Genomic DNA, 25,391 nt, shown 5'->3' on the forward strand with positions numbered 1-25,391 from the left:
AAGTGTTGGGTCCCTCAAAGCAGGGATGGCTGCTTGCCTGCTGCAGGGCCATCAGGCCCCTTGATGCCAGGTCCTGATTGCCCGGTTCTCTCGGGGTTATGCTAGCAGAACGTTCGTCAGGGACTGACAGTCAATTCTATATTGTCCAATAAGGGACTTGAGCTAATTTTCCTTGTATGTCCATTATTTTATAGAAAACTACAGATGTGATCTAGTTTCAAGTCATTCAAACATCTGAACGTCAGATCAGAAATTTGCCTCTTCATGGGTCTTAAGATGAGGGAACAAATACCATGGCCAGATGGTTCTGTCACTGGAAGACAGAAGCCAGCGTCCTGCACTGAAGGCAGACGGACAGCTGCAGGGCCTGTCCTCGGGCTGCCTGTGAGCATCCTGGAGCCCAGGGAAAACGTGACCGTGCATCCCCCTAACCAGCCTGGGGAGAGCTGAGGTCATAAAGTGTACCAAGAATTTCCTGGGTCCTAGTAGGATATACCAGACACTAATATAAAGGATTATGTATTGCGGAAAGAATCCACCTGCCACTGCAGGAGACGGATTCAACCCCTTGTCTGGGAAGACCCCACATGCCATGGAGCAACTAAGCCTATGTGCCACAACTGTTAGGGCTTCCCTGGTGGCTCAGCGGTAAAGAATCTGCCTGCCAATGCATCCCCCCATTGAAGAAAACAACAGCCCACTCCAGTATTCTTGCCTGAAAAGTCCCCTGGACAGAGGAGCCTGGCGAGCTACAGTCCACGTGGTCGCAGAGTCGGACACAACTTAGTGACTACGCGACAACAGCATGGCAGGAGAGGCATCGTTAATTGGCTGGTGAAAGGGTCTCAGTGATATTGGCAGTGTAACAGCTTGCGCAGTGCTAGACTGTCTTAAAATAATTGGGTTTTGAAACTTGGATGTGTTTGAGCCCAAGAAATACATTTGATTCCTAAGCAAAACTACAAGCAATTGTCAAAATAGTATACAATCTTGGGTCAGCTGTCTTATTTCAGATGTCTTCTCACCATGGTCTGGTAGTGCTGGTCTTAACATCAGGTGTCAAAACAAGAGTTTCAGTTCATTCAGGAAAGGCCTTCTAACATGGCTTTAAGGAATCCTTTATCCCATGTCTTTTCCAGTATGAATAATATCCTGATTGCAGGTGATGGTGAATCCAGTCTTCATCCAAGGTTGGATTACTGTTGTAAAGCAACTATACCCCAAACAAACGCACACAAACAAAAAACCCCAAAGTTAGATTATGGTGATAGACTTCAGAAACAGTGTCTTTTTAATAACTAAACTTACAAGGAGCTGTCTGGGAAGTGAGTCTTAGTAAATACTTCAATTAACAAAACTAGAATGTTCACTGAGAACAATCTTTTTCTTTCTAAAATTACCCTCGTTTCTACTAAATAAGTGGTTAACTGACCATATTGTTAGCTATATATGACAAAAACTTTAAAAGTCAAGGTTAAAGACTTTGATTACATTGCAATTGAAATGTAATTACAAGCAACTTGATTACTGACTGCTGTGATATACACTAATCTATGACTGATATCACCAGGTCACACGAGAATTTTACAAGTTCCTTATAATTTCTAGTATATATCTATTAAAAATGTTTACCCATAGGACACAACCCAAGAAGTTTTATCACCACTTGTTTAACAATGCTTCTCACTTAACATACCAAATAAGTCTAATCAGTTTAATATTCCTCTGAAATGGGAAGAAAATAAGTATTTTGAGGTGCTCCAGGGACAATTAGGAAAACCTCAAAGTTAGCTAGAGAGGTCAAACAAACTTCACTTAGAATTTGATCTTTGGAAAGGTCAAAAGTATCAAAAGTTTTAAAACACTTGGTCAAAAAAAAAAAACAACACTTGGTCAAATAGAATCACAGGTCACTGTGAATTCCCATTCGCCTGACCAAAGCAACAGCGAAAGACCTCGATGGCGAAGTCAGGCCACTCAAACACAAACTCCTAATCTACTGACAAAAGCAGCTCAGTATTTTAAGAAAAATCTGTCCTCTTAGAAGGCCAAATTCAGGTTTTGTACCACTTTAAAACTTTTTCTTAATTAAGTTCAGTCTTAGCCAGTCTTGACCGTGCACAAAACTCTCACAATGTCCTTTTTAACAAACCTCCATGAATTTCTCTATCTGTAAAGAAACTACCAGCTCTAGGACACCACCTTTTTTTTCCCTTTAACAAAATGCATTTTCATTCCTTATACTTTTCTTTGTTGAAAACACACATCCTACCTTCCTTGCATCCTGAAATGTCTCCTTTATAACTCTTAACCTTAAAACCTTAAAATTTTAGGATTTCCTTGGTGATCCAGTGGTTGACTCTGAGCTTCCACTGCAGGGGACACAGGTTTGATCACTAGTTAGAGAACTCAGATCCACCTGACGTGCATGGTATGGCCACACACACACACACACACAAAATCTCCAGTGAAAACAAAGAAGCAAGTAATTGTAAACTGCTGTGAGATCAGCATTTCCTGATTGACAAACCTGTGTGTTAGTTTTCCTCTCTTAAGAACAGACCTCTCCAACAATTAATGTTCTGGTATTTCATCCTATTTGAAATGACCTGGATAGCAAATGAATTCTTGTAATTTAATTTGGTTTAATTTCTAGTTACCAAGATCTGGAGATACCTCACCACACAGTTTGCTGGAGCTCAGTGAAAGCGCCAAGTCCCAACCACTGGACCATCAGGGAATTCCTGGCTCAGTTTCTCTCATTGACACCGTCATGAGTGCTTGAAGCACCAGGCAATCAGCCTCTGTCATGCCCCCAGATAAGCAGTACTTACTTGATGATCACAGTGGGGTTTCCTTATGGGACGGCTACAGGTCATGAAAACTGATCCTACGACACTTCTGGGAGATCCTCTGTCATCTAAGAGTAACTTGTAACTGGAAGGAGTAAAATGTCCCTTTATTCTTTGGAGATGAGAAATTCAGTCTCTGATTTCACTAGTAAAATTTTATTCAGACCATGTATCAACTCATTTTTTTTTTTTTCAATTTAAGCCAAATTTGACAAAAACCCAGCCACACATTTCCCTGGTCCTCTTGCCCAGAACCCCTAAGTTCCTAGGAAATGCACCAGTGCCCCAAAGACAGCAAGTCTTAAAACCAGCTCAAATAAAAATTTTAGGATCAACACCCAGACAATGAGATTTGAGTATCAGGAGAACTTATCAAGAACTGAGGAGTGTTGAGAAGCTGGTGGGGCTCAATGGGCCCATGCCAGTACGAAGCGCTGGTTCTGAGTGGACCCCAGGTAGCCTCTGGCAGGAATCTCTGATAGCCTACACCAAGCATATATTAATGAAATGAAAAATAGATCTAAAAAAGAAACTTAAGCTTTTATTTGAGCCAAATTTGAGAATTATAATCCAGAAAGAGCATCTCAGAAAGCTCTGAGAACTATTATGCCCGTAAGAAGTTATATAAGTTTTTGAGATACAGGGCTGTACATTAAATGACATATTGTTGACAATTTACATAGTCCCGATCTGAGCACCATGTAACCTCTTATCAAGAAGGAATATTACCTTTAAGGAGTTGTTTTAGAAGAATGTTGCTCTTTACTGTTGAGTGGCAATTGCGACTGATGGGGAAGGTTTCGACCAACAGGGAAGGCTTTGATGCAAAATGCAGGTACATAATGCACAGTGCAGGGAGAGAGGAGGCGAAAGGGCAGAGATTTTTTGGTTAAAATTTTTCTTCTCTTGCCATAAAATATGAATTTTATTTGTTAATTGGCTCAAGAGTTAACCTGCCAGGAATAGATGTTACTCATACTGTAAAGCACAGTGAAGTCAGATTTATTTAAAATGATGTATCAAGGGTTCAGGATGGGGAACACAGGTATACCTGTGGCGGATTCATTTCGATATTTGGCAAAACTAATACAATATTGTAAAGTTTAAAAATAAAATTAAAAAAAAAAAAGAATAAGACCACTCTTGAGTTTTACAAATAAGGAAGTGAAAAAATTATTTAAAATGTTGCTAGACTATAACATTCATTTTTTAAAAGATTTTTTGCTCAGAAGACATCTGAAGACTGTAACCTTATACTTCAAAAGTGTGATTCCAACAGCTATTCTTAATCCTGTGTTGTTCTCAATGAGTGTTATCATTGATTAGCTAATAAATACATTCTAAATACAAAAATAAATAAATAAATAAAATGATGTATCAAAGTCATGAGAAAAGAGCAGTTGTGAATGTGGAAGCCCAGGGTTTATAGCCCAGATCTTATGCTAAATACAGGAATGTTCCTACTTTTGCCTGTAAAATGGAACTAATACAGTCTTGCCTGTCTGCCTCTCATGGTTGAGTATTATTATAAAGGAGGTTTAAAAACTTACGCTCTTCTGTATTGTATACCATAATATATACCATTCCCTGAACAGACTGTGGCACTATCCTTATTTCTGGGAAAAGCTAGTCCTTTTAATGTGTGCTAATACGAGTTCATGAGTCATGAACCGGATATGTTCTAGGTGTAGGTAGAACAAAAAAACCTAGTTTCAGGAAGCAAGAGCAGGTACAGTGAGCCAGTAGCTGATTTAAGGAGACTGACTTTAGAAGGTAGGTAGAGCTTTGCCTCAGCTCTCAATCCTCTGGCCCCTTGCCTGACCCAGCTGGTTCCAGAGCCTAGGGTTCTAGGGCGTGTTGTTGACTGGCTCTTTTTATGCTTTGAGAGTTCATTCATTGTCATTCCAGGGCCAGGTTTTCTCATCAGACCTTTTTTTTCACTGCTTATCTGGAGAATGGTTATCTGAAATCAAAATGCCACTTGGATCCCAAATTCACTTCCACAACCACCAGTATAAACTAAACCAGGAGATAAACACTGACGTCTAAACTCCTAAGAAAGCATTCCCAGTGGGTCAGAACCATTTAGTGTTCCCTCAGTTCAGTTCAGTCGCTCAGTCGTGTCCGACTCTTTGCGACCCCATGAATCGCAGCACGCCAGGCCTCCCTGTCCATCACCAACTCCCAGAGTTCACTCAAACTCACGTCCATCGAGTCGGTGATGCCATCCAGCCATCTCATCCTCTGTTGTCCCCTTCTCCTCCTGCCCCCAATCCCTCCCAGCATCAGTCTTTAACAATGAGTCAACTCTTCGCATGAGGTGGCCAAATTATTGGAGTTTTAGCTTTAGCATCAGTCCTTCCAATGAACACCCAAGACTGATCTCCTTTAGAATGGACCAGTTAGATCTCCTTGCAGTCCAAGGGACTCTCAAGAGTCTTCTCCAGCACCACAGTTCAAAAGCATCAATTCTTCAGTGCTCAGCTTTCTTCACAGTCCAACTCTCACATCCATACATGACTACTGGAAAAACCATAGGCTTGACTAGATGGACCTTTGTTGGCAAAGTAATGTCTCTGCTTTTGAATATGCTGTTTAGGTTGGTCATAACTTTCCTTCCAAGGAGTAAGCATCTTTTAATTTCATGGCTGCAATCACCATCTGCAGTGATTTTGGAGCCCCCCAAAAATAAAGTCTGACACTGTTTCCACTGTTTCCCCATCTATTTCCCATGAAGTGATGGGACCAGATGCCATGATCTTTGTTTTCTGAATGTCGAGCTTTAAGCCAACTTTTTCACTCTCCTCTTTCACTTTCATCAAGAGGCTTTTTAGTTCTTCTTCACTCACTTTCTGCCATAAGGGTGGTGTCATCTGCATATCTGAGGTTATTGATATATTTCTCCCAGCAATCTTGATTCCAATGTACTCTGCATAGAAGTTAAATAAGCAGGGTGACAATATACAGCCTTGACGTACTCCTTTTCCTATTTGGAACCAGTCTGTTGTTCCATGTCCAGTTCTAACTTGCTTCCTGACCTGCATATAGGTTTCTCAAGAGGCAGGTCAGGTGGTCTGGTATTCCCATCTCTTTCAGAATTTTCCACAGTTGATTGTGATCCACACAGTCAAAGGCTTTGGCATAGTCGATAAAACAGAAATAGATGTTTTTCTGGAAGTCTCTTGCTTTTTCCATGATCCAGCAGATGTTAGCAAGTGTTTCCTAAGTAGCATTAAAAAATAAAAACATATCTATGCACTGCAAGTAGTAACATTATGATATTTGTTTCAATTTATATAAGGACTGAAACAGAATCTAAAAAGATAGTTTTTTAAATGGAGGCTCCCAGTCCAGAGATACAAATGCAAAACCACTGCAGTGATGCTCCCAGGAGGCTTGAGTCCAGCTGATAGGTAGGGGTGAAGCACAAGGAAGAGCCGAGTGGCCAGCACCCAAGGTCTGAGTCTACGTGGGACATGGTCCTTCCCTCCAGGTCTCAGAAAAACACACAACTTTAAATTGGAGAATTATGTTTTATTTGGTGAACATTCTGAGCAATCAAGCCTGGGAAGCAGCCTCTCAGACAGCTCCGAGGGACTGCTCCAAAGAGGAAAGGAAGGAGCCAGGATATTCAGGAGTTTTGCAATAAAAATCAGGTAGTCAGAACATCAAAAGATTAGTTAATTAAAGAAAATCCAAACATCTCAATTTAACGAATTTAATACTTTTCTATGTATGGGAAGATGCAAGAGTCCAGGCTTACTGAAACCATTCCTTTGATATGTACCTGACCTATCCAGGACCAGCATCCTGTTCTTTCCCATCCTGAGTTCCCTCAGGGTTCACCCAGGTGGGTACAGCGGCTGAGGGCCTGGCAGCAGGCAGCCCACCTGTCTCTCCTGAGTTCCCTCAGGGCTCATCCTCAGGGGCAGCTGTAGTAGCTGATGGTCTGCTGGCTACAGCCCCTTTTGTTTGTTGATATGGCAGGCAACATTTTTCATCCACAGTGCTTCCCCTTAGTAATAAAATTCGACCAACATTTGGGTGACATTTCACAACCAATATGGTCCCATGGTGCTAGGAAGGCTCATTTCTAGATCAGGCAAAGATTCTGTTGATAAGCTACTCAATGTATTGAGAAGTCTTCTTGGAGCAGGCCCTGTTGATATCTAAAATTCTCTGGCTCCCTTGTCTTACTAGTCTATTATGATCGAGGAAAGGTTTTTCACTGTTGCTTCTTCCCATATCTAGAATCACACTATTACAATCATTGATCTATTTCCTTGAGATGTTTAGCCATCATTAATTTTGTTAGAGACCTGGTTACACATTGAGTAATTCAAGAGACAATCTTATAAACTAGCTGGGATAAGTATAGAGCTAGTAACATTAATAAGATCATAGTACAACAGAGAGAGACACAAACCATAAACAATCTGAAAACAAAGAACAAACTAAAACAATGATTAGTATGAAAGTGAACACGTTAGTCACTCAGTCATGTCCGACTTATTGTGACCCATGAAATGTTGTCCGCCAGGCTTCTTTGTCCATGGAACTGTCCAGGCAAGAATACTGGAGTGGGTAGCCATTCCTTTCTCCAGGGGATCTTCCTGACCCAGAGATTGAACCCAGGTCTCCTGCATTGCAAGCAGATTCTTTACCATCTGAGCCACCAGGGAAGCCTATAACTACTTTAATTTGGTTGTAATAAGCCATCAAGTCCATAGGAGACCTAGCTGGAGAAGCCAAATTCTGAGAGCATTAGGTATAGAGAAAAAGACAAATGTTTCATTTTTATAAAGGTATATTTTATCAACATCGGAGGAAATGTTTTTCTGGAAAATAAAGATTTAAAACCAGTATTTTGCAGAAAAAGTCATAAAATTATAAATGTTTATTTACCAGTTCATTCAGTCCTATGTAATTAATTTCTGATGATCTGGATGAAGTACTCAGGTTTTCCATTAGAGTTTTATAATTTCTTACCCAGTTCAGTGGTATGATCTAAAAGTTATCAGAAGTTACATTTGTCAAAATTCCTTTTTATGAATTTTTTAAAAGATTTTTATTTTATAGAAGCATCAGAGTAAAACTGTCAACAAATGATAAGACTTAAATGGCATGGTTAAAGATCTGATTGCAATGCAGCTGGCAAGAAACTTGGATATTTCTGTGACATAACATTTTAAGATAATAACTAGAATTATGACTAATAACATTATACCAAAGCGTATCAGAATTTTAGAAATTTCATATAAAATTTAGAATATCTATAACATTTATCTATATAATATAACCTAGGGTTCATCTCCAATCATTTGACAATGTTTCTCAAGTAATTGAACATATCAAAGAAGCCTAATTAGCCTAATAGGCTAATTAAGATGCCTTACATTTTAGTTCATCTGAAATATCCCAGACTTAACCAGAGGTCAAATGAACCTTAAAGTTTGATATCTGGGAAATTTGTCAAAAATATTATCACTTGGTCAAATAGGATTACAGGCTTCCCTGGTGGCTCAGACAGTAAAGAATCTGCCTGCCAATTCAGGAGACCCAGATCCCTGGATTAGGAATCCCCTGGAGAAGGGAATGTCTACCCTTCCAGTACTCTGGCCTGGAGAATCCCATGGACAGAGGAGCCTGGAGGGCTACCATCCACGGGGTTGCAAAGAATCAAACACAATTGAGCAACTAACTGTTTCAAACAGGATCATAGGTCACTGTAAAACAATACTCGCTTAACCGAAGTGACAAAAAATTTTTTTTAAAAGCAACAAAAAACAGATCACTTAAAAAACTTCACACAATCTGTTACCAAAAGCAGTATATCAAGAAAACTTCATTCTCTTAACAGACTAAATCAAATCCAAGCTTGCACCAGCCTACTTTTAATAACATTATCCATTTACCTAATTAAATTTATCTAATCTGAGCCTGCCCATGTACAAACTTTTTCATGGCTCCTTTTTTTTTTTAACAAATTTTCTACAACTTTTTATATTCGTATTGTCCATTTTTTAAATTCAGAAATAACCAGCTTTAGGGAATCATTCTTTCCCCTTAATAAAATGTATTTCCATTCCTCATGCCTTCTTTTGCTGAAAACACATATCCTATTTCCCTTGCATACTGAAATAGTTCCCTTATTATCTTTAGTAGTTCTAATTATATACGACAATTTTAACCATTATAAACCTTAATCTTGGGATTTCCCTGGTGGTCCAGTGGCTAAGACTGCATCCACCAGAGTTCTATCCCTGGTCAGGGAACTAGATCCCACATGTCCCAACGAAGACCTGGGGCATCCAAATAAATAATAAATATTTTTTTAAAACAACCCTTAATCTCTAGCAAAAACCAACAAGCAGCAAGTAATTATAAACTGTCACATCAGCCTTCCCTGACTGGAATATTCCCAAACCTCTAGAAACATATATCATGATTTCTTTCCTCAATGTGGTACAAGATATGTTTCTAATAAACACTTAGTTTTCTTCTCCTAAGAAAAGTGGTTAAATGTAGAACTGTTTAGCAATTAATGTATCAGCATTTTCTTATTTGAAATAATGTGGACATTCAAAACATTCTCCTCATTTAACTTAACAAAACTCAAGTTACCAAAACTCTGGAGAAACTTTTAGATAGACATACCCAAGATATAATTACTTCTAAAAGAGTTCACCTGAAACTCTCATCATAGTTACATTTTACAACTTATAAAAATACTGCCATACCAAGTAAATGTGCTGTTGGCAAACCATAACAGAAACAGCATGAATCTATTGACCTTCAGTAAACCTAGGTACAATAAAGACATGTCTATATTGATTAAGCTAGCAAGCTTAAGCTACTTTTAATACCAGATTTTATACTATACATAAAATAGATAACCAAAGAGGACCTACTGTATAGCACAGAGAACTATACTCAATATTTTCTTTTCCCTTATAGGAAAAGTCTGAGAAAGAAAAAAAAATATATATATATATATTTGTATGTGTGCATATATATGTATATAAACTGAACCACTGTGCTGGACTAACACCTGAAACTAACACATTATAAGTAATGATATGTCAATACAAACATTTTTTAATGAGACATTAATATTGAATATTTCTTAGATCATGTAAACCTGAAATTCATTCTGGCCAGTTTCTTTCATATTCAGAAATATTTAGTTTGTAACATCTTACTTTTAAGTCAATTATATAGAGCTCTTTTTAAAATTTAATTTTAATATTTCCTAGAGGTAGACATCTCATAATAATGTCTCTTATTAATGTACACATGGACACATAGACAAAACTAGAGATCTCATAGTTTCACTTTAAAACTTAGTTATGAATCAGTCATTACAATATAAGCTTACTAGTTCATAAGTAAGCTGGAATAAATTAACTTTGCTTGCTAAGATGACGAAGGCTTTATTGCTTGTGGAAAAGACTTTTAAGATTTGTATTTGATCTTGATAAACCCTTAAGGAGGCTATGAATTAGATTTTGGTGGAGGGTGCCTTTCCAACTGTTTAAGTTTTAAAAGGCCACCTTTTCCTTTTTTCTTCCTTGGTTTCAGGTTCTTTCTGAGTCAATCAGGCTCAGTTTCAGGTTCTTGTGGCTTGTATTTACATTTCTGATTTATCAAGACTTGTGAGACAAAAACGTTTAAATTTCCAAGAACTTTTTAGTCACCTAAATTACATTAAAAGATTTCTAAATTTCAGAGTCCTGTGTTCTAAAAGTTTCGGGTTTAATTTATCATGCCTTCAAAAACTTCTCTGGTGGCTCAGAGAATCCACCTGCAAATACAAGAGACACAGGTTCCATCCCTGGGTGGGGAAGATCCCCTGGAGAAGAAAATGGCAACCCACTGCCTGGTAAATCCCATGGACAGAAGAGACCAGCAGGCTACAGCCCATGGGGTTGCAAAGAGTTGGACTTAACTTAGCAAGTAAAATAACAAAAACTCACAGAAGGCATTCAAGAAAGGCTCTCTTTTTGAGTGCACAGGTTAGGCCCAGAGCAAAATCTCTTATTAACTCCTGAATATGAATTCTCAGGTTCTTACTTTATATGGTATGGGCTCAGATAAGCCTAAGATTTCCTTTAGTATGTTTAGTATTTCCTGAGGGGTAGATATATATGCCCCTTCTTATAATATCAAGCAAGGGAAGCATTCCCCAGCAAAACATGTCTACTCCACAATATAATTAAGCAAAAGAGATGTAACTATCGAATATAAGGCCTATTTAAATAAATACTTACTAACTTTCATCTCAATTCTATCAGCTTTTATACCTTTAACTTTAGTTTTCATTAGGACCCAATGAACAAGTTTTGGTCTTACAAGGAATTCTAGAACTTTTTATTTCCCCGGACTATTTTACCTACTTTGTATTTTTATACTGGGGCTCTGGAGTCCCCAGTCGAGCCAAGGGATTCAGGCCCTTTTGTCAATCTTTTAACTTGATTGATTAGCCTGTCGCCCCAAATAACTGTTGGTCAAGTATCTCGGTGTATTTTTTCCCAGCCCTTTAAATACATGTTTTAACTGGGGTAAATAGAGAGGACTTGTTTGGTACCCTTTAAAGTTGGAGACCACTAGGGGGTCCCTTTGGCCCATCCAACCTTAGGTAGTGTTTTATCAAACCTTTGATTTAATCCTATTAACGCCTGTTTTATTTATCCCACTTTTGAGTAACCATCTAAGGATTTCTTTCTCCATTTGGGACCAGTCACCTTAAAATCTCCACCTTGTTGGGGGGAAGTCTGTAGACTTTCCCTTCAGTTTTTTCTTGTTTTCCTGTTAATCAACCTAATTAATTATTCCAGTGTTTTTATTATCATCTATAAGACCCACTGAGGGGAAGAAGAGACCACAATAAGGCTTCCCAAACCTTGTTTGTTTTAAACTAAGGGAGTTCTTAGGTTAACCATCATATTTTTTTCCCACCTTCCATTCTCCTCACAGATACCAATAAAACAGCTGTTTATAATGAGAGCTCTCTAAAATTTTACCAGTTTAGAGTTTCTCCAATTTAAAGGCTCCATCATCTGGCCATTCATGAGAGGTATCTTAATAGTGCCTCAAACCAGTAAGATGCAGGAGGCATTCCCCACAAGATGCCACCTAAGCAAGACTCACAAAGTTTATTCCCCAAAAACAGTCTAAGAAAGGAAAGGCCTTTGTGGTACAGGCTGCCACCACCAAAGTTCAGTTGGCAAAAAGCCTCAGAGGAAAACATAGGAAGCACACTCTTTGAGATACATCGACATACATCACAGCAAGATCCTCTTTAACTCACCTCCTAGAGTAGTGGAAATAAAAACAAAAGTAAACAAATGTGACTTAAACGAAAAAGTTTCTGCACAGCAAAGGAAACAATAAACAAGATTAAAAGACAACCCTCAGAATGAGAGAAAATAATTGCAAACAAAACAACTGACAAAGGGTCAGTTTCCAAAATATACAAGCAGCTCATGCAGCTCAATACCAGAAAAACAAACAAAAAAATGGACGCAAGACCTAACAGACATTTCTCCAAAGAACACATAAAGATGGCCAACAAACACATGAAAAGATGCTCAACATTGCTCATTATTAGAGAAATGCAAATCAAAGCTACAATCACCTCACACCTGTAAGAATGGCCATCATTAAAAAATCTACAAACAGCGAATGCTGGAGAGGATGTAGAGAAAAGGGAACCCTCTTGCACTGTTGTTGGGAATGAAAATTGACACAGCCACTACGGAGAACGGTATGAAGATTTCTTTAAAAAACTGGAAATAGAACTACCATATGACTCAACAACCCCACTATATATACTGAGGCATATATATATATATGCCTCAGTATATGTATATATATATATATATACATACACACACATATACCCATTATATATACTGGGCATATACTGAGAAAACCATAATTGAGACACCTAACCTAGATAGCATATTGAAAAGCAGAGACATTACTTTGCCAACAAAGGTCCGTCTAGTCAAGGCTATGGTTTTTCCAGTGGTCGTGTATGGATGTGAGAGTTGGACTGTGAAGAAGGCTGAGCGCCGAATAACTGATGCTTTTGAGCTGTGGTGTTGGAGAAGACTCTTGAGAGTCCCTTGGACTGCAAGGAGATCCAACCAGTCCATTCTGAAGGAGATCAGCTCTGGGTGTTCTTTGGAAGGAATGATGCTAAAGCTGAAACTCCAATACTTTGGCCACCTCATTCGAAGAGTTGACTCATTGGAAAAGACTCTGATGCTGGGAGGGATTGGGGGCAGAAGTGGACGAATTTCTTGTGTGACACAGGGAGTTCAGCCCAGTGCTCTGTGACATCCTAGAAGCGTGGGAGATGGGAGGGAGGCTCCGGAGGGAGGGGACATATGTATACCTGTGGCTGATTCATGTTGATGTATGGCAGAAACCAACACAATATTGCAAAGCAGCTATTCCCCAATTAAAAAATACATATATATGGCAAAAAGCCCATCAGAGTTGGTAGCCAGACAAAAGACTGCTCAGAATCCCAGCCTATATGACTGTCTGCCAAGTGTACACCATATGTGCACCTTCCAGATGGCAGAGACCAAGTTCTCAAAAAACTAAAGGCCTGACACAAAAGGCCTGAAAGAGATGAGGTGGAATATTTACATCTCAAACACACAGAAAAATGCAAGCTCCCCCTACAAGGGCTTTTGCTTTTGTTTAAGGTCAGAATTCAGATTTTTTTTTTATCAAGCTGTCTTTTTCTAACTTAACTGCATAGTCAATAAGAGAGCCCCAGCTTAAGTCATTTTCAGGGTGGGATTTCCTTTAATTCCCAATTAAGTAGGTACTTACAAGTATGAACTCTGTACATTCACAAATCTGGCTCGAGTGTTGTTAGTCTGAGGTGGGTTTTCTGATGTCCCTCATTTTCGTTTGAGAGAATCTATTTCCCATTTTAAAGATGAATTTCTCGGGGATAAGATTTACTTTTAAATCTTTTATCCCAGTGAATTCTTTTTAAGGTATCCAATTTGAGGAAGGCCTCAGGTGAGCCTCTTACTGAAACATGCAGCCCAGACTCCTCCTTATCTTTTCTACTGGGCAAATCCCAGTGTCTTTTTTTTTTCCCCCAGTGTCTTTCAACCAGGCTTCCTCTGTATCTTTCCGCTAGAGGGTACTTTCTTCCGGAGTCTTTCAACAGAGCTCCTCTAGTATCCTGTCAACTAGGGAGGTCCCTCCCCAATATCTTTCAATTGCGGAGCCAGGCACCTGTGAGACACTGCCAAGCAAAGCTCAGAATACTCCATCAAAAATCAGGAGATCCGAGAACAAGGAGAGACTCACCCAAATTCGTCTGAACTCTACGAGGCGGTGGGTGGGCACAAGAGGTCTCTGCTAGTACCAAGGCTCCATTTCCTCGTAGAGTTCAGGCGAAGGAAATAAGTCTGCTCTGGGTTCCCTCAGTGGTCATCAAAACTGTGGACTGGAGAAAAAAAAAAAGCAAAACCTAAAAGTGGAGAATAGTTTTATTTGGCAGACTGAGAACTCAAGCCCAGGAGGCAGCCTCACAGAGCTCTGAGGGACTGCTGTGTAGGATATACAAGAGTTTTGCAACAAAACCAGGTAGTCAGACCATCAAAAGATTACTGTTAAAGAAAACCAGACAGTTCACATCAAAGAATTTAGCTTTTCTCATGCATAGGAAGTCATAAGAGTCCGGGCTCACTAATATCATTCCTTTGCTATGAACCTTAGCTGTCCAAGGCCAGTATCTTATTCTATCCCATCCGGAGGCACCTCAGGGTGCACGGTTGGGAGTGTCCGCAGTGGCTGAGGGTTCAGCAGTAGTCAGGCCTTCCTCCATTCTGGGGGTGTCCCTTGGGGCTGCAGTGTCCTTTGCCGACAGGGCAGCAAAATTTTTCATTCACAGCTGCAAAGGACCTGGAGCCTCAGAAACGGCCGAGCCAGGCTCCTCCAGGCGGCTCCTCTGCCCACTCGGAGGGTCGGCGAGCCCGCGGTCCCCAGTCTGGAACTGTGGCGCTGGGTGCTCCGCGGAGCGCGCGGCCTCCCAGGGCTTGGGTCTCCGCGGGAGTCGGGACGCCGTGGGTTCGTCAAGGGTCGCAGCGACCTGGCGCCTCTCCAGGCCGGGGAGCTCCTGGCCCTGCTGGACCAGCTGCAGGAGCTGCGCAAGTGTCACTGAGGCCTGGGTTGACTCGGCGGGCGAGGGAGCCGGGCCGGACTCACTCCGACAGGCAAGAGGCTCCATGGCGGGCGCGGAGCCTGGGCGCTTCCGGGTTGGATGGGCGCAACCACGGCCGGAAGAAGTGAAGGGGGACGCAGACCGTACCAAGTGGCCCAGAGAGCGGGGGGCAAGCTCCGCGCCGAAACGCTTTACCGACACATAGAGCCCTTAGCTCGACCCAGAGGCCCTGACATAGAATGCTTTAGAAGCCGGTAAGGCTTGCACAGAACGGAACTGTGTGCGCAGACGCGGATACAAGCAAAAAAAGACCCGAGTTTGCACAGATGCCTGGGTCATGGCAACTCACCTGCTTTCACGCACGGGCTGAGACTACTGCGTAGACACGTGGCGCGTGGTGGGGTGCGGGGATAACCTCCATCCCGGGCCCAGCAGTGCCAGACAGAAAATAACGGAGGCGATGTCTCCGCTGGCCTCAGGAAAACTGGGAACAAGCGACGCCCCTGCAGAGCCTAGCCACTCTCCCCCGACGTCCTGCGGTGGAGACTATCCCTGGCTTTCACAGAGTGGAGGAGTGAAGATGAAGGCAGGCCAGGAGGGCTACATTCCCTTCAGCTGCTTGGGAAATCATTGCCAATAAAACCCAGGTTTCTATGTTTATCGAAAGCTAGCCTGATCTGGCGTACACCGCCTTAATCAAGCGAGCAAAGCTTAATTACTACTAATTGGACAAACTAGCTTCATCTGTCTCCTGAAGTGATGGAAGCACACTACAGGTTTAGAAACACTACATCTCTGTAGCGTTCCTGCCAAGAACGTTCGCTCTGAATCTAAACTGGAGGAATGAATAGACACAGTAGGAGACATTCTAAAAAATGACTGACCTGGACGCTTTATAGATGTTGAGGTCATAAAACACAGAGACAGAAAAAGACAAGATTGAAGGTCTATGTCAGACTAAAGGGCATGTGGAAAATGCAAAGTGTGCATCCTGGATTGGAGGAAGATAAGGGGGAAATCAGTTACACAGGACATTTTACTCTTGGGAAAACTTGAATATGCTCTATGTATTAGATGACAATATTGTATCAGTGTTAAGTGCAGTAATTGTGTTTTCCTTATGTGGGGAATAGGAGATACATGCTGGGTGAATGTCATGATGCGAGAGAAAAGGTTTATATGGCAAAACTGCTAAGAATTAGTGAATCTAAACAGTTTGAAATTTGTCAAAAAGTTGGAAAGGGTGAGCTATAGAGATCAGTCTGGAGGAAACTGACCACACTAGTGTCGTATAATAAAGAATTTGCCCTTTGTCCCTGGTTCCTCACAAGGAGACTAAATCCTGGGAATTTCCCAAGTATTACAAGTGATATTCATGGTGGGCCCTGATCATTTATGCAAAGAAAGTGACTCGTGGTGGCCCCATTTAGGGGTTTCAGGACTGGGAACGACCAGTCATATGATTAGAGGGTTGGGGCTTTGAGCCATGAGGGGTCCAGGAAGTGGGACTGAGTTCAGCCTCCAGCCAATGGTTTAATCAGCAGTGCCTATGGAATCAGTTCAGTTCAGTTCAGTCGCTCAGTCATGTCCGACTCTTCTCCTATGGAATGGACCCTCTATAATAACTTTGGACACAAAGCTCAGTGGAGCTTCCTGATCGATGAACTCATCAATGTATCGGGAGGGTAGCATGCCCTGGCTCCACCAGATGACACAGAAGCCCTGAATGCAGGCCATCCTCAGACCTTGCCCTAGGTGCCTCTTCATCTGACTGGTCCTTCTGATTCCCTGTGGCTCAGATTGTAAAAAATCCACCAGCAATGCAGGAGACCTGGGTTTGATCTCTGGTCTGGGAAGATCCCCTGGAGGCAGAAATTGCAACCCACTCCAGTATTCTTGCCTGGAGAATTCCAAGGACAGAGGAGCCTGGCAGGCTACTGGCTGGCTACTGTCCCTGGGGTCACAAAGAATTGGACTCAAGAGTGACTTATACACACACTTTCACTGGTTAATACCCTCTCTAACAAAAGGTGGCTCAGCTGGTAAAGAACCCGCTTGCGAATGCAGGAGATACAAGAGATGTGGGTTCGATCCCTGGGTTGGGAAGATTCCTTGGAGATGGAAATGGCAACCCACTCCAGTATTCTTGCCTGGAGAATCCCATGGCCAGAGGAGCCTGGTGGGCTACAGTCCACGGGGTCACAAAGAGTGGGACACAACTGAGAGGGTGTGTGTGCACATGCACACACACACTCTCACACATACTAACAAAACTGTAATCCTAAGAATAGAACTTTCCTGAGCTCTGTGAGTTGTCTAGCAAATTACTGAACTCAAGGGGTTGTGGCATCTCCCAAATTTGTACCCAGTGAGACAAAAGGGCCTGTGGCCCAGGACTCTGAATTTGCAGTTGGCATCTGAACTAAGCGTAGTCTTGTTGGGGACTGTGCTCTTGAACTTGTGGGTTCTCTGCTAACTACAGGCACTTAGCACTAGACTACATGGTACTCCAGTTGGGGTTTTTAACCGAACACTGGATGAAGGGAGAACTCACCTTCTCTCTGTGGCCTATGTCAGTTTCAGTCATAGGTGACCTTCTGATGGCCTCGGGAACACTTGCAGGAGAAAGGAGATCTGGGAGTTACCAGTGCCTGATGAGGAAAGTGAGTAAGCAATGTGGACTCCTTGATGGGACCTTGAAGGAGTCCCTCGCCTTCTACAGATAGAGTTCATTGTTGTTGTTGTTGTTGTTTTTTAATCGCTAAGTCGTGTCCAGCTCTTTGTGACCCCATGGACTGTAGCCTGCCAGCCTCCTCTGTCCATGGACTTCTCTAGCCAAGAATACTGGAGTGGGTTGCCATTTCCTTCTCCAGGTGATCTTCCCGACCCAGGGATTGAACCTGCATCTCCTAGAGAGGGCTTATGTGGCTTATTAAATACCTATAGGGAATTCCCTGGCCATTCAGTGGTTGTAACTCTGAGCTTTAACTGACAATTGGGAAACTAAGATCCAGCAAGCCATAGCCAAAAAAAAAAAAAAAAAAAACCTCACCCCTCTAGGTCTCTTATGCTAAGATGAGGGCATTGATGGGAAAGGGTGGACCTTGAGATGGGGACATTTGGGCAGACACGGACAAGACTAAGAACTTGAATTCCCAGATTCTCTTGAAGTGTCTTGTCCATAGAGACAGCCTCCTCTTGTCGTGATCCTGTCTCCTAGGAGGCCAGTCTCAGAACCCCTCCCCCTCCATCCCTTCTGACCCCAGGCCCTTCATGAGTTAGATCTCAGCACAGCCTGGGTGGAGGAGCACAAGGCCCACGCTGAGAAAACGATGCCCAGAGTCACAGGCCCTTGCCAAACTGCCTTGGCAGGAGCCATGGGAGCATGTGTGGGAGAAGTTCTAAGGGAAATAGACCCGGGAGGGTGAATACAGTTTGGCCAAGATAAGATACAGTTTGGCCAAACTCATGGCCATGGATGCTCATACAGGATTTGGGGTTTTATGTGTTGGCTCAAGCACCTGGGAGAGGAATTAATAGTCTGCTAAGATGCTTAATTAAAGCCTGGACTTACTGGTAGCCTAGAATTAATAAACTTGAAATGCCAGAATTTCCCTGGCATACTATAAAGGAAGGAATCCAAAATCTCAGAGAGATGGGAATGCTGGATTGGATTTATTATGTGCAATCTGCTTAACTACTCCTAGCCGTGTATTTTAAGGTGGTCTGGAAAACACTCCCTTTTACCAGAGGATTAAGAAATGCATTGGTGGACTTCTCTCGTGGTCTAGTGGTTAAGAATCCCCTGTCAGTGTAGGGGACATGGGTTTGATCCATGGTCTGGGAAGATTCTACACACTGCAAGGCAGCCTGTGGGCGAAACTGCTGAGCTGGCGCTCTGGAGTCATTGAGCTGTGAGCTCACTCCAGAGCCCATGTGCCACAAGTACTGAAGCCTGCATGCCCTACAGCCTGTGATTTGCAACAATGAGAAGCCCTCACACCACAACCAGAGAGTAGCCCACGCTCGCCACAACTAGAGAGAGCCCACACTTGGCAACAGAGACCCAGCACAGCCAAAAATAAGTACATAAATAAAATCCAAAAATGCCTTGGTGAGGGCCACCAGCTCCTAGACTAGCTCTGATGGCCATCCTCTGTAGGCTGGAGATGCTAATGAGGGATACCAGATAGTGAAACTGAATTCCCTGATCTTGATGAGAATAATGGTATCCTAGTGGGGTAAACAGCAGGTGGTGATGCTTAACAACCAAAGAATGACCCAGAATAAAGCATGGGAAAGAATGGTCAGCAGTTGGGCAAAAATGACAGGCTGTGGACCACGGTCAGCCTTTTCCCCTGGCACTCCAGGGCTTGTTCAGTGGACCCATGGTAGCAGGCATGGAAGCTATGCTTTGGCTTAATAACATGGTCTTCCCTGAGGACTTCCCATGGTCCTTGAGGCTAGTCTGGCTGTGGCCAGTGCTGAATGACCATCCTACTTACAGCCTGACAGAGCACCATTCTCATTTTGACTGATTTGCCCCCCCTAGAATGGATGCGCTGTGCTTTATCTTCAAGAGAACCCATGTTCCAGATATGAATTCACTGTTGCCTCCAGTGCTTCTGTCATCACCACTATTTATGGACTTAAAGAATACCTTATCCATCTCCACAGCATGCCACATAACATCGCCTGCAACATGGGCACATGTATTATTGCCAAGAAAGCATATAGATGAGCTCATACCCAAGGCATTCACCGGTCTTACCAGGTGCCCCATGACCCAGGAGCAGCTGGCTTGATAGAATGGAGGATGGACCAGCTCTAGGCTCAGTTAGAGCAGAGAAACTACAGCCTACAAGGTGGATGTTCTATCCTGTAGGATACAGTGTATTCTTTAAGCCAAAACCAAAATTGTGTGTCCCAATACACTGGGACTTCCCTGGTGGCTCAGTGAGTAAGGAATCTGCCTACAATGCAGGAAATGCAGGAGACATGAGTTTGATTCCTGGGTTGGGAAGATCCCCTGGAGAAGAGAATGGCAACCCACTCCAGTATTCTTGCCTGGAGACTCCCCATGGACAGTGGAGTCTGCAGGCTGTAGTCCATAGGGTCGCAAAGAGTCGGACACAACCGAAGCGACTGAGCACACACACATATATACAACCAAGAGGTCGGGGTAGCTTCAGGCTTTTCCCTATTATAGCTAAAGTTTAGGATCTACTGGAAGAACTTTTGCTACCCATCCCCATAACCTTGACCTCAGGGAGTCTGGCAACCTAGCATTCAAGGGAGAAACACTTGCACTGTGGAATGATCCTAGTACTGATGATTTAGAAAAGCTGAGATGACCCCTGGCCATTTTGGTTTCTCATGCTACTGAACCAGCAGGCAGAGAAAGAGGTTAGTGTAATATCTGGGTTGACTAATCTCAATTACCAGAGAAAATTTTGCTTGCTACCACACTCTAGAGGTAGGCACTAGATCTGGAACCCTGGGGATTTACTAAGTGCCTCTTAAGTCACTGCTCAGTGCTGAAACTAAGACCCAGTGCAGTCAAATAAATAAATGTTTTTGTTTTTGTTTTTGTTTTTTTTAAGAATCAGTTCCCTAAAAAAGAATTCTCTGCTTAGTTGTCCTGGTTAACAGAAAACTTCAGCAACCCACTATGTCAAGATTCTCAAGGACTCAGACCCCATAGGAATAAAGGTTTGAGTCACCACCAGGTAAAGAACCCAGTCCAGCCAAGGTGCTGGCAAAGGATAAAAGGAATACATCACTGGAGGGCAAAGGAGGCAGCTGTGAATATGAACTTAGTTCTCATAACCCCCATTGTCCCCTGCTACCTTATGTGAACAACACCGATGGGAGCTAATATTTTAGGTTTCGGTTGACATATGACATCACTTCCCAATGATACAGTAGTTGATGGGTCCCTGAGTGTTCTCTGTGTTGGGGATGTGGATTTTTCATCTGCACAAAGCTTAAGAGGAGCTTCTCTGTGACCTTCCAGATTCTCCCTCCCTCTTCCCATCCCACCAGCCCAGTGACCTGGAAAGTCTCAGAGGACTCCCACACCCCCTATTTGTCAGTGGGGGACCAGCCAGAGGCCTAAGGATGGGAAGATGGCAAAGTCAGGTCCTTTATTCTCCTCCTTCCCTCCCTGCCAGATCAGCAGCACCTCCATTATTGGGAGGTCACAGCTCCTTGTGTGTTTTCAAGGACCCTGTCCACACAGCTGTCTCTGGGTCTGGGTTCCTGTAACTGCTCCCCTCCCCTCTTCTGGCCTCAGGGGCTGACACCCCACTATTACTAGCCACGGGGTGCTGCAGCAGCCTTAGCGATTTCTTTATACCCTGCCCACACCTTTACAAACAATGCCTTTATTAAACTCTCTTCAAATTACCCATCAGTGTTTCTGCTAGGACCATGGCACATACAACGTGTATTTTAATTAGGATTAGTTTGGCAATGAGCAACAGAAACCCTAAAATAACAATAGTGTACACAGAATAAAATTTACGTCTCTCTTATGTAAATTAAACTTGGTGTTAAGCAACCCACGCTGGTGTGGTGTCTCCATGAACATCCTTTAACATCATAATAAAAGTTTTCCATAGCATTTGTCATTGTTCAGTCGCCCAGACATGTCCGACTCTTGGCAACCCCATGGACTGCAGCATGCCAGTCCGCTGTGTCCCTTACCATCTCCCGAAGTTTGCCCAAGTTCACATCCATGGCATTACAAACTTTTTAGAAAGAATCAAGACTTGGCCCAAGCATCATCTTCTAAAGAATTTTCCTGATTCTCACTCCAGATCTAGAATAATCATCTCCCTCTTCTAGTACCCCATTCTCTACCTCTAAATATACACACATACATGCTTCAGTCACGGCCTCTGTCATACTCCAAGTCCCTGATCTGTTTCTGAGTCTGTCTCCTTCCATGACCACAAGGAGTTTCTCTTTTTGTCTTATTATGTCCAGCCCCAAACTTTGGCATAAAACAGACCAATAAACGGGTCTGAATGAAAGGACATTTTAAGGCCTGCATAATATTTCATCATGTAGACTTATCCTAGTTTATTCAGTCATTACCTTAATATTGAACATTGAGGTGATTTTAATTTTTCATTTTAAATATTATTGTAGGGGGGATATCCTTGGGGGCCCAGTGGTTAAGACTCCACCCTTCTACTGTGGGGTGTGCAGGTTTGATCCCTGGTGGGGGAACTAAGATCCTGAATGTTGCCAGGTGTGGCCAAAAAATAAGTAAATAAATAAAAATTACTGTAGGATTTTAAGTTGATCAGTGGACTAGGTATCCCTGTCAATACTTTTTTTAAGGCTGCACTGGGTCTTCGTTTGCAGGATGTGGGATCTAGTTTCCTGACCAGGGATGGGACTAGGGCCCCCTGCATTGGGAGCTCAGAGTCTTAGCCACTGGACCATCAGGGAAGTCTCCCATTGATGTTACTAAAAGAAACTTCTACTCGATATTTCAGTAGAAATACACATGCTGACTCCCTGTTTGCCCCTCTGGTTACGGTTGAATCAGGTATGTCAGATTCACACTCCGTAGTTATTGGCAGCATCAGCAGTCTTCTCTAGTAAGCATTGCTACTTTCCCTAAACTTTCTTTTTCACATTCTATGTGGCTCATCTCAGTTTAACAACAGCCCTGGGTTTTCTACCTGTGCCTGTGAAAACAGAGGGGAGAAGGATAATACGCTGTGTACCCAGCAGTCAGGTGGGTCCCCATATTAAGTTGAATTCTCCCCACAACCTTGTGAAAAAAGCTTTGGAGAGAGACAGACCTATGAACACATACCTGGAATGAATGCCCAACTTCACGTGCCTACCAGAGAATCCTCTGCGATGTAACTGCATTTTTCAGAGCCTCAGTTTCCTCGACTGCAAAATTGGGATGATAACACATGATCTGAGAGGTTGAACTGAGGATTAAATGAGATGTCTGTGAACACTCTCTGGCTCTATGTTGTGGATCTGCAAATGGCAGTTTCTGTCCCAAGTGAGGAGCTCAGAGAAGGGATTCAGTTCTGGGATCTAAAACCAGCATCCTCACCATCCTGGGGGGAGGGCATCTTTAGAACCTGCCAGGCTGTGGGGTCGGGGAGGGGGTAGATTCCTGGGGCTGCTGGAAGGAGGGAACCAATGTAAGAGCAGGCAAAGAAATCTTCCAGGCCAACCTGTGTCAGGGAGCTGGGAATGGGCCAGTAGAAGGGTAGCTGTCCCAACTCGAGGTGGCCCAGTCAGACAGCAGGTGAGGCAGGCTGCTGATGGCACGGATGGGGGTGGGGGTCTTCAGCCTTCTTATTCTGGGAAGATCTTGAAACTCAAAAACAAAGCAAGCCAAAGGGCTCTTCCCCATCTGTATTGTGGTAACTGAGCCCAAGCCAGCACCTCCACCGGCTGGAAGGCAGGAGAGTCGTTAAGGACACCTGCCTCTCTCCCTCCCCCTCCCGGGGGGAACCCACTGAGACTTCAAGACTGAGAGCACCTGGGCCAGGGTGGCGCCTGGGAACACGTGGCACCCGAGGCCTCCAGGCTGCCCCGCGGGAAAGGGGTGGGAACTCAACCTGGGCCATGGGGGTCCCTCAGGACACCGGGGAGTGCCATCGACAAGATTATTAAAATAACCATCCAGGCGGAAACGAGTGAAGATGGTACCAGGATAAAGAAATCAGGGAGCCAGGAAGAAATAAACCCGCCAATGTAAAAGATATTAACATGTAATAAAGAACGTTTTGCAAATAGTGAGGACAAGAAGGATTATCTATGAATAATCCTGGGATAATTGATTTGTTCTTTGGGGGAAAAAAAATGAAATTTACAGGCACATCTTCTACAACATACCAAAATTAATTCAGTTCCCGATGGCGTTAAATGGGAGGTGGGGGATTAAACAACACTTGCACAAAAAGACAAGTGGGAATGTATCCATCCTTTAGAGGGGAGAGGATTTTCTAGGCTTTAAAAGTATGAGCTAAATCCCAATAGGGAAGATGGATATGTTGGTTCATACAAAACAAATAACTGCAGGGTTTTTTTAAAAAGTGAAATTAAAAGTAGTCAGTGAATTGGTAAAAGGCTCCAGCCAAGTGCATTATAGGGCTTCCCAGGTGGCTAAGTGCTAAAGAGTCCACCTGCAATGAGGAGACTCGGATTTCATCCCTGGATCAGGAAGATGCCCTGGAGAAGAAAATCGCAACCTTCTCCAGTATTCTTGTCTGGGAAATCCCATGGACAAAGGAGCCTGGCAGGTTACAGTCCATGGGGTCACAAAGAGTCAGACGCAATTTATCGACTGAAACAACAATGACGAAAGTGCATTATACAAAGAGTTGATATCTTTAATATGTTAAAGCCCTTACAAAATTAATTAGACACTACGACTAAAAGAGGACTATGGACAGCTCAGTAAAGGAAACAACTAAAAATGGGAAAACAATGTCATCAGAGAAATGAGATGCCATTAACTGATTAAAGTAGGATTTTTAAAATTTTTACTTTATTTTTTAATGAAATGCCAAAGATTGAAGGCAGGAGGAGAAGGGGATGACAGGAGACGAGATGGTTGGATGGCATCACTGACCCAATGGACATGAGTTTGAGCAAGCTCTGGGAGATGGTGAAGGGCATGGAAGCCTGGAGTGCTGTCGTCCATGGGGTTGCAAAGAGTCGGACACAACTGAGCAACTGAACAATAGCAACGAAGCTCTGGTAGGGATGGTGTGGGCCTTCCGTACATTGCGGTGGTTTTATACTAACATGAATCATAAGGGGCTTCCCAGGTGGTGCAGCGGTAAAGAATTTGCCTGCCAATGCAGGAGGCACAAGCGACATGAGTTTGATCCCTTGGTTGGGAAGATCCCCCGGAAAAGGACATGGCAACCTGCTCCATTATTCTTGCCTGGAAAATTCCATGGACTAGTATAACAAGTATATCAGGGAGACTTAAAACACAGAGGCCTCAGATGCACAACAGCACTAATCATTAGGGAAATACAAATTGAAACCACCATAAGATAACACTTCACATCCTTTCCAATGGCCACTATCAAAATTAAAGTTAGAATTAAATTACTGTATGATCCAGCAATTCTACTTCTGGTATACATATAAAAGAACTAAAAGTAAGGTCTTGAAGAGAGATTTGTACACCCGTGTTCACGATAGTTATAACAGAGAAGCAACCATTGAGGGATATCCACTGAGAGATGTACAATATGAATGTGAATGTACTTAATATCACTGATCTTAAAATGGTACATTTTATGTTATGTGTACTTTACTGTGTGGTAAAGAATCCACCT

General features: G+C 42.7%; 1 protein-coding gene and 1 long non-coding RNA gene across 6 annotated transcripts; both read right to left on the bottom strand.

Moving 5' to 3' along the window:
- Window positions 1-806: 806 nt before the first annotated feature.
- Window positions 807-23,478, bottom strand: LOC147346813 (uncharacterized). 5 transcript variants are annotated; one of them, XR_015153202.1, is made up of 7 exons: window positions 23,265-23,478; window positions 22,886-22,968; window positions 17,606-17,702; window positions 15,401-15,666; window positions 3,582-3,669; window positions 2,835-2,937; window positions 807-1,213 (listed from the first exon to the last, which is right to left on the bottom strand). It is a non-coding gene; the product is annotated as an uncharacterized LOC147346813 (long non-coding RNA). The 5 variants fall into 5 exon arrangements; XR_015153201.1 differs by having other exon boundaries at window positions 15,401-15,669; XR_015153203.1 differs by lacking the exon at window positions 3,582-3,669 and having other exon boundaries at window positions 15,401-15,669; window positions 23,265-23,474.
- Window positions 14,360-15,356, bottom strand: PEX39 (peroxisomal biogenesis factor 39). The gene has a single exon (XM_086371705.1). It carries the CDS (start codon window positions 15,115-15,117, stop codon window positions 14,776-14,778), a length of 342 nt encoding a protein of 113 aa, XP_086227831.1. The 5' UTR covers window positions 15,118-15,356; the 3' UTR covers window positions 14,360-14,775.
- Window positions 23,479-25,391: the final 1,913 nt, after the last annotated feature.

This window comes from Bos grunniens, chromosome 23 (assembly GCF_055505025.1).
Source record: "Bos grunniens cultivar Pamir isolate PY7600 chromosome 23, Bosgru_T2T1.0, whole genome shotgun sequence".
NCBI lineage: Eukaryota > Metazoa > Chordata > Mammalia > Artiodactyla > Bovidae > Bos > Bos grunniens.

What these genes read in the sequence shown, in the direction of transcription:
- PEX39 (XM_086371705.1), bottom strand. Translation starts at nt 15,117, where the DNA reads ATGGAGCCTCTTGCCTGTCGGAGTGAGTCCGGCCCGGCTCCCTCGCCC.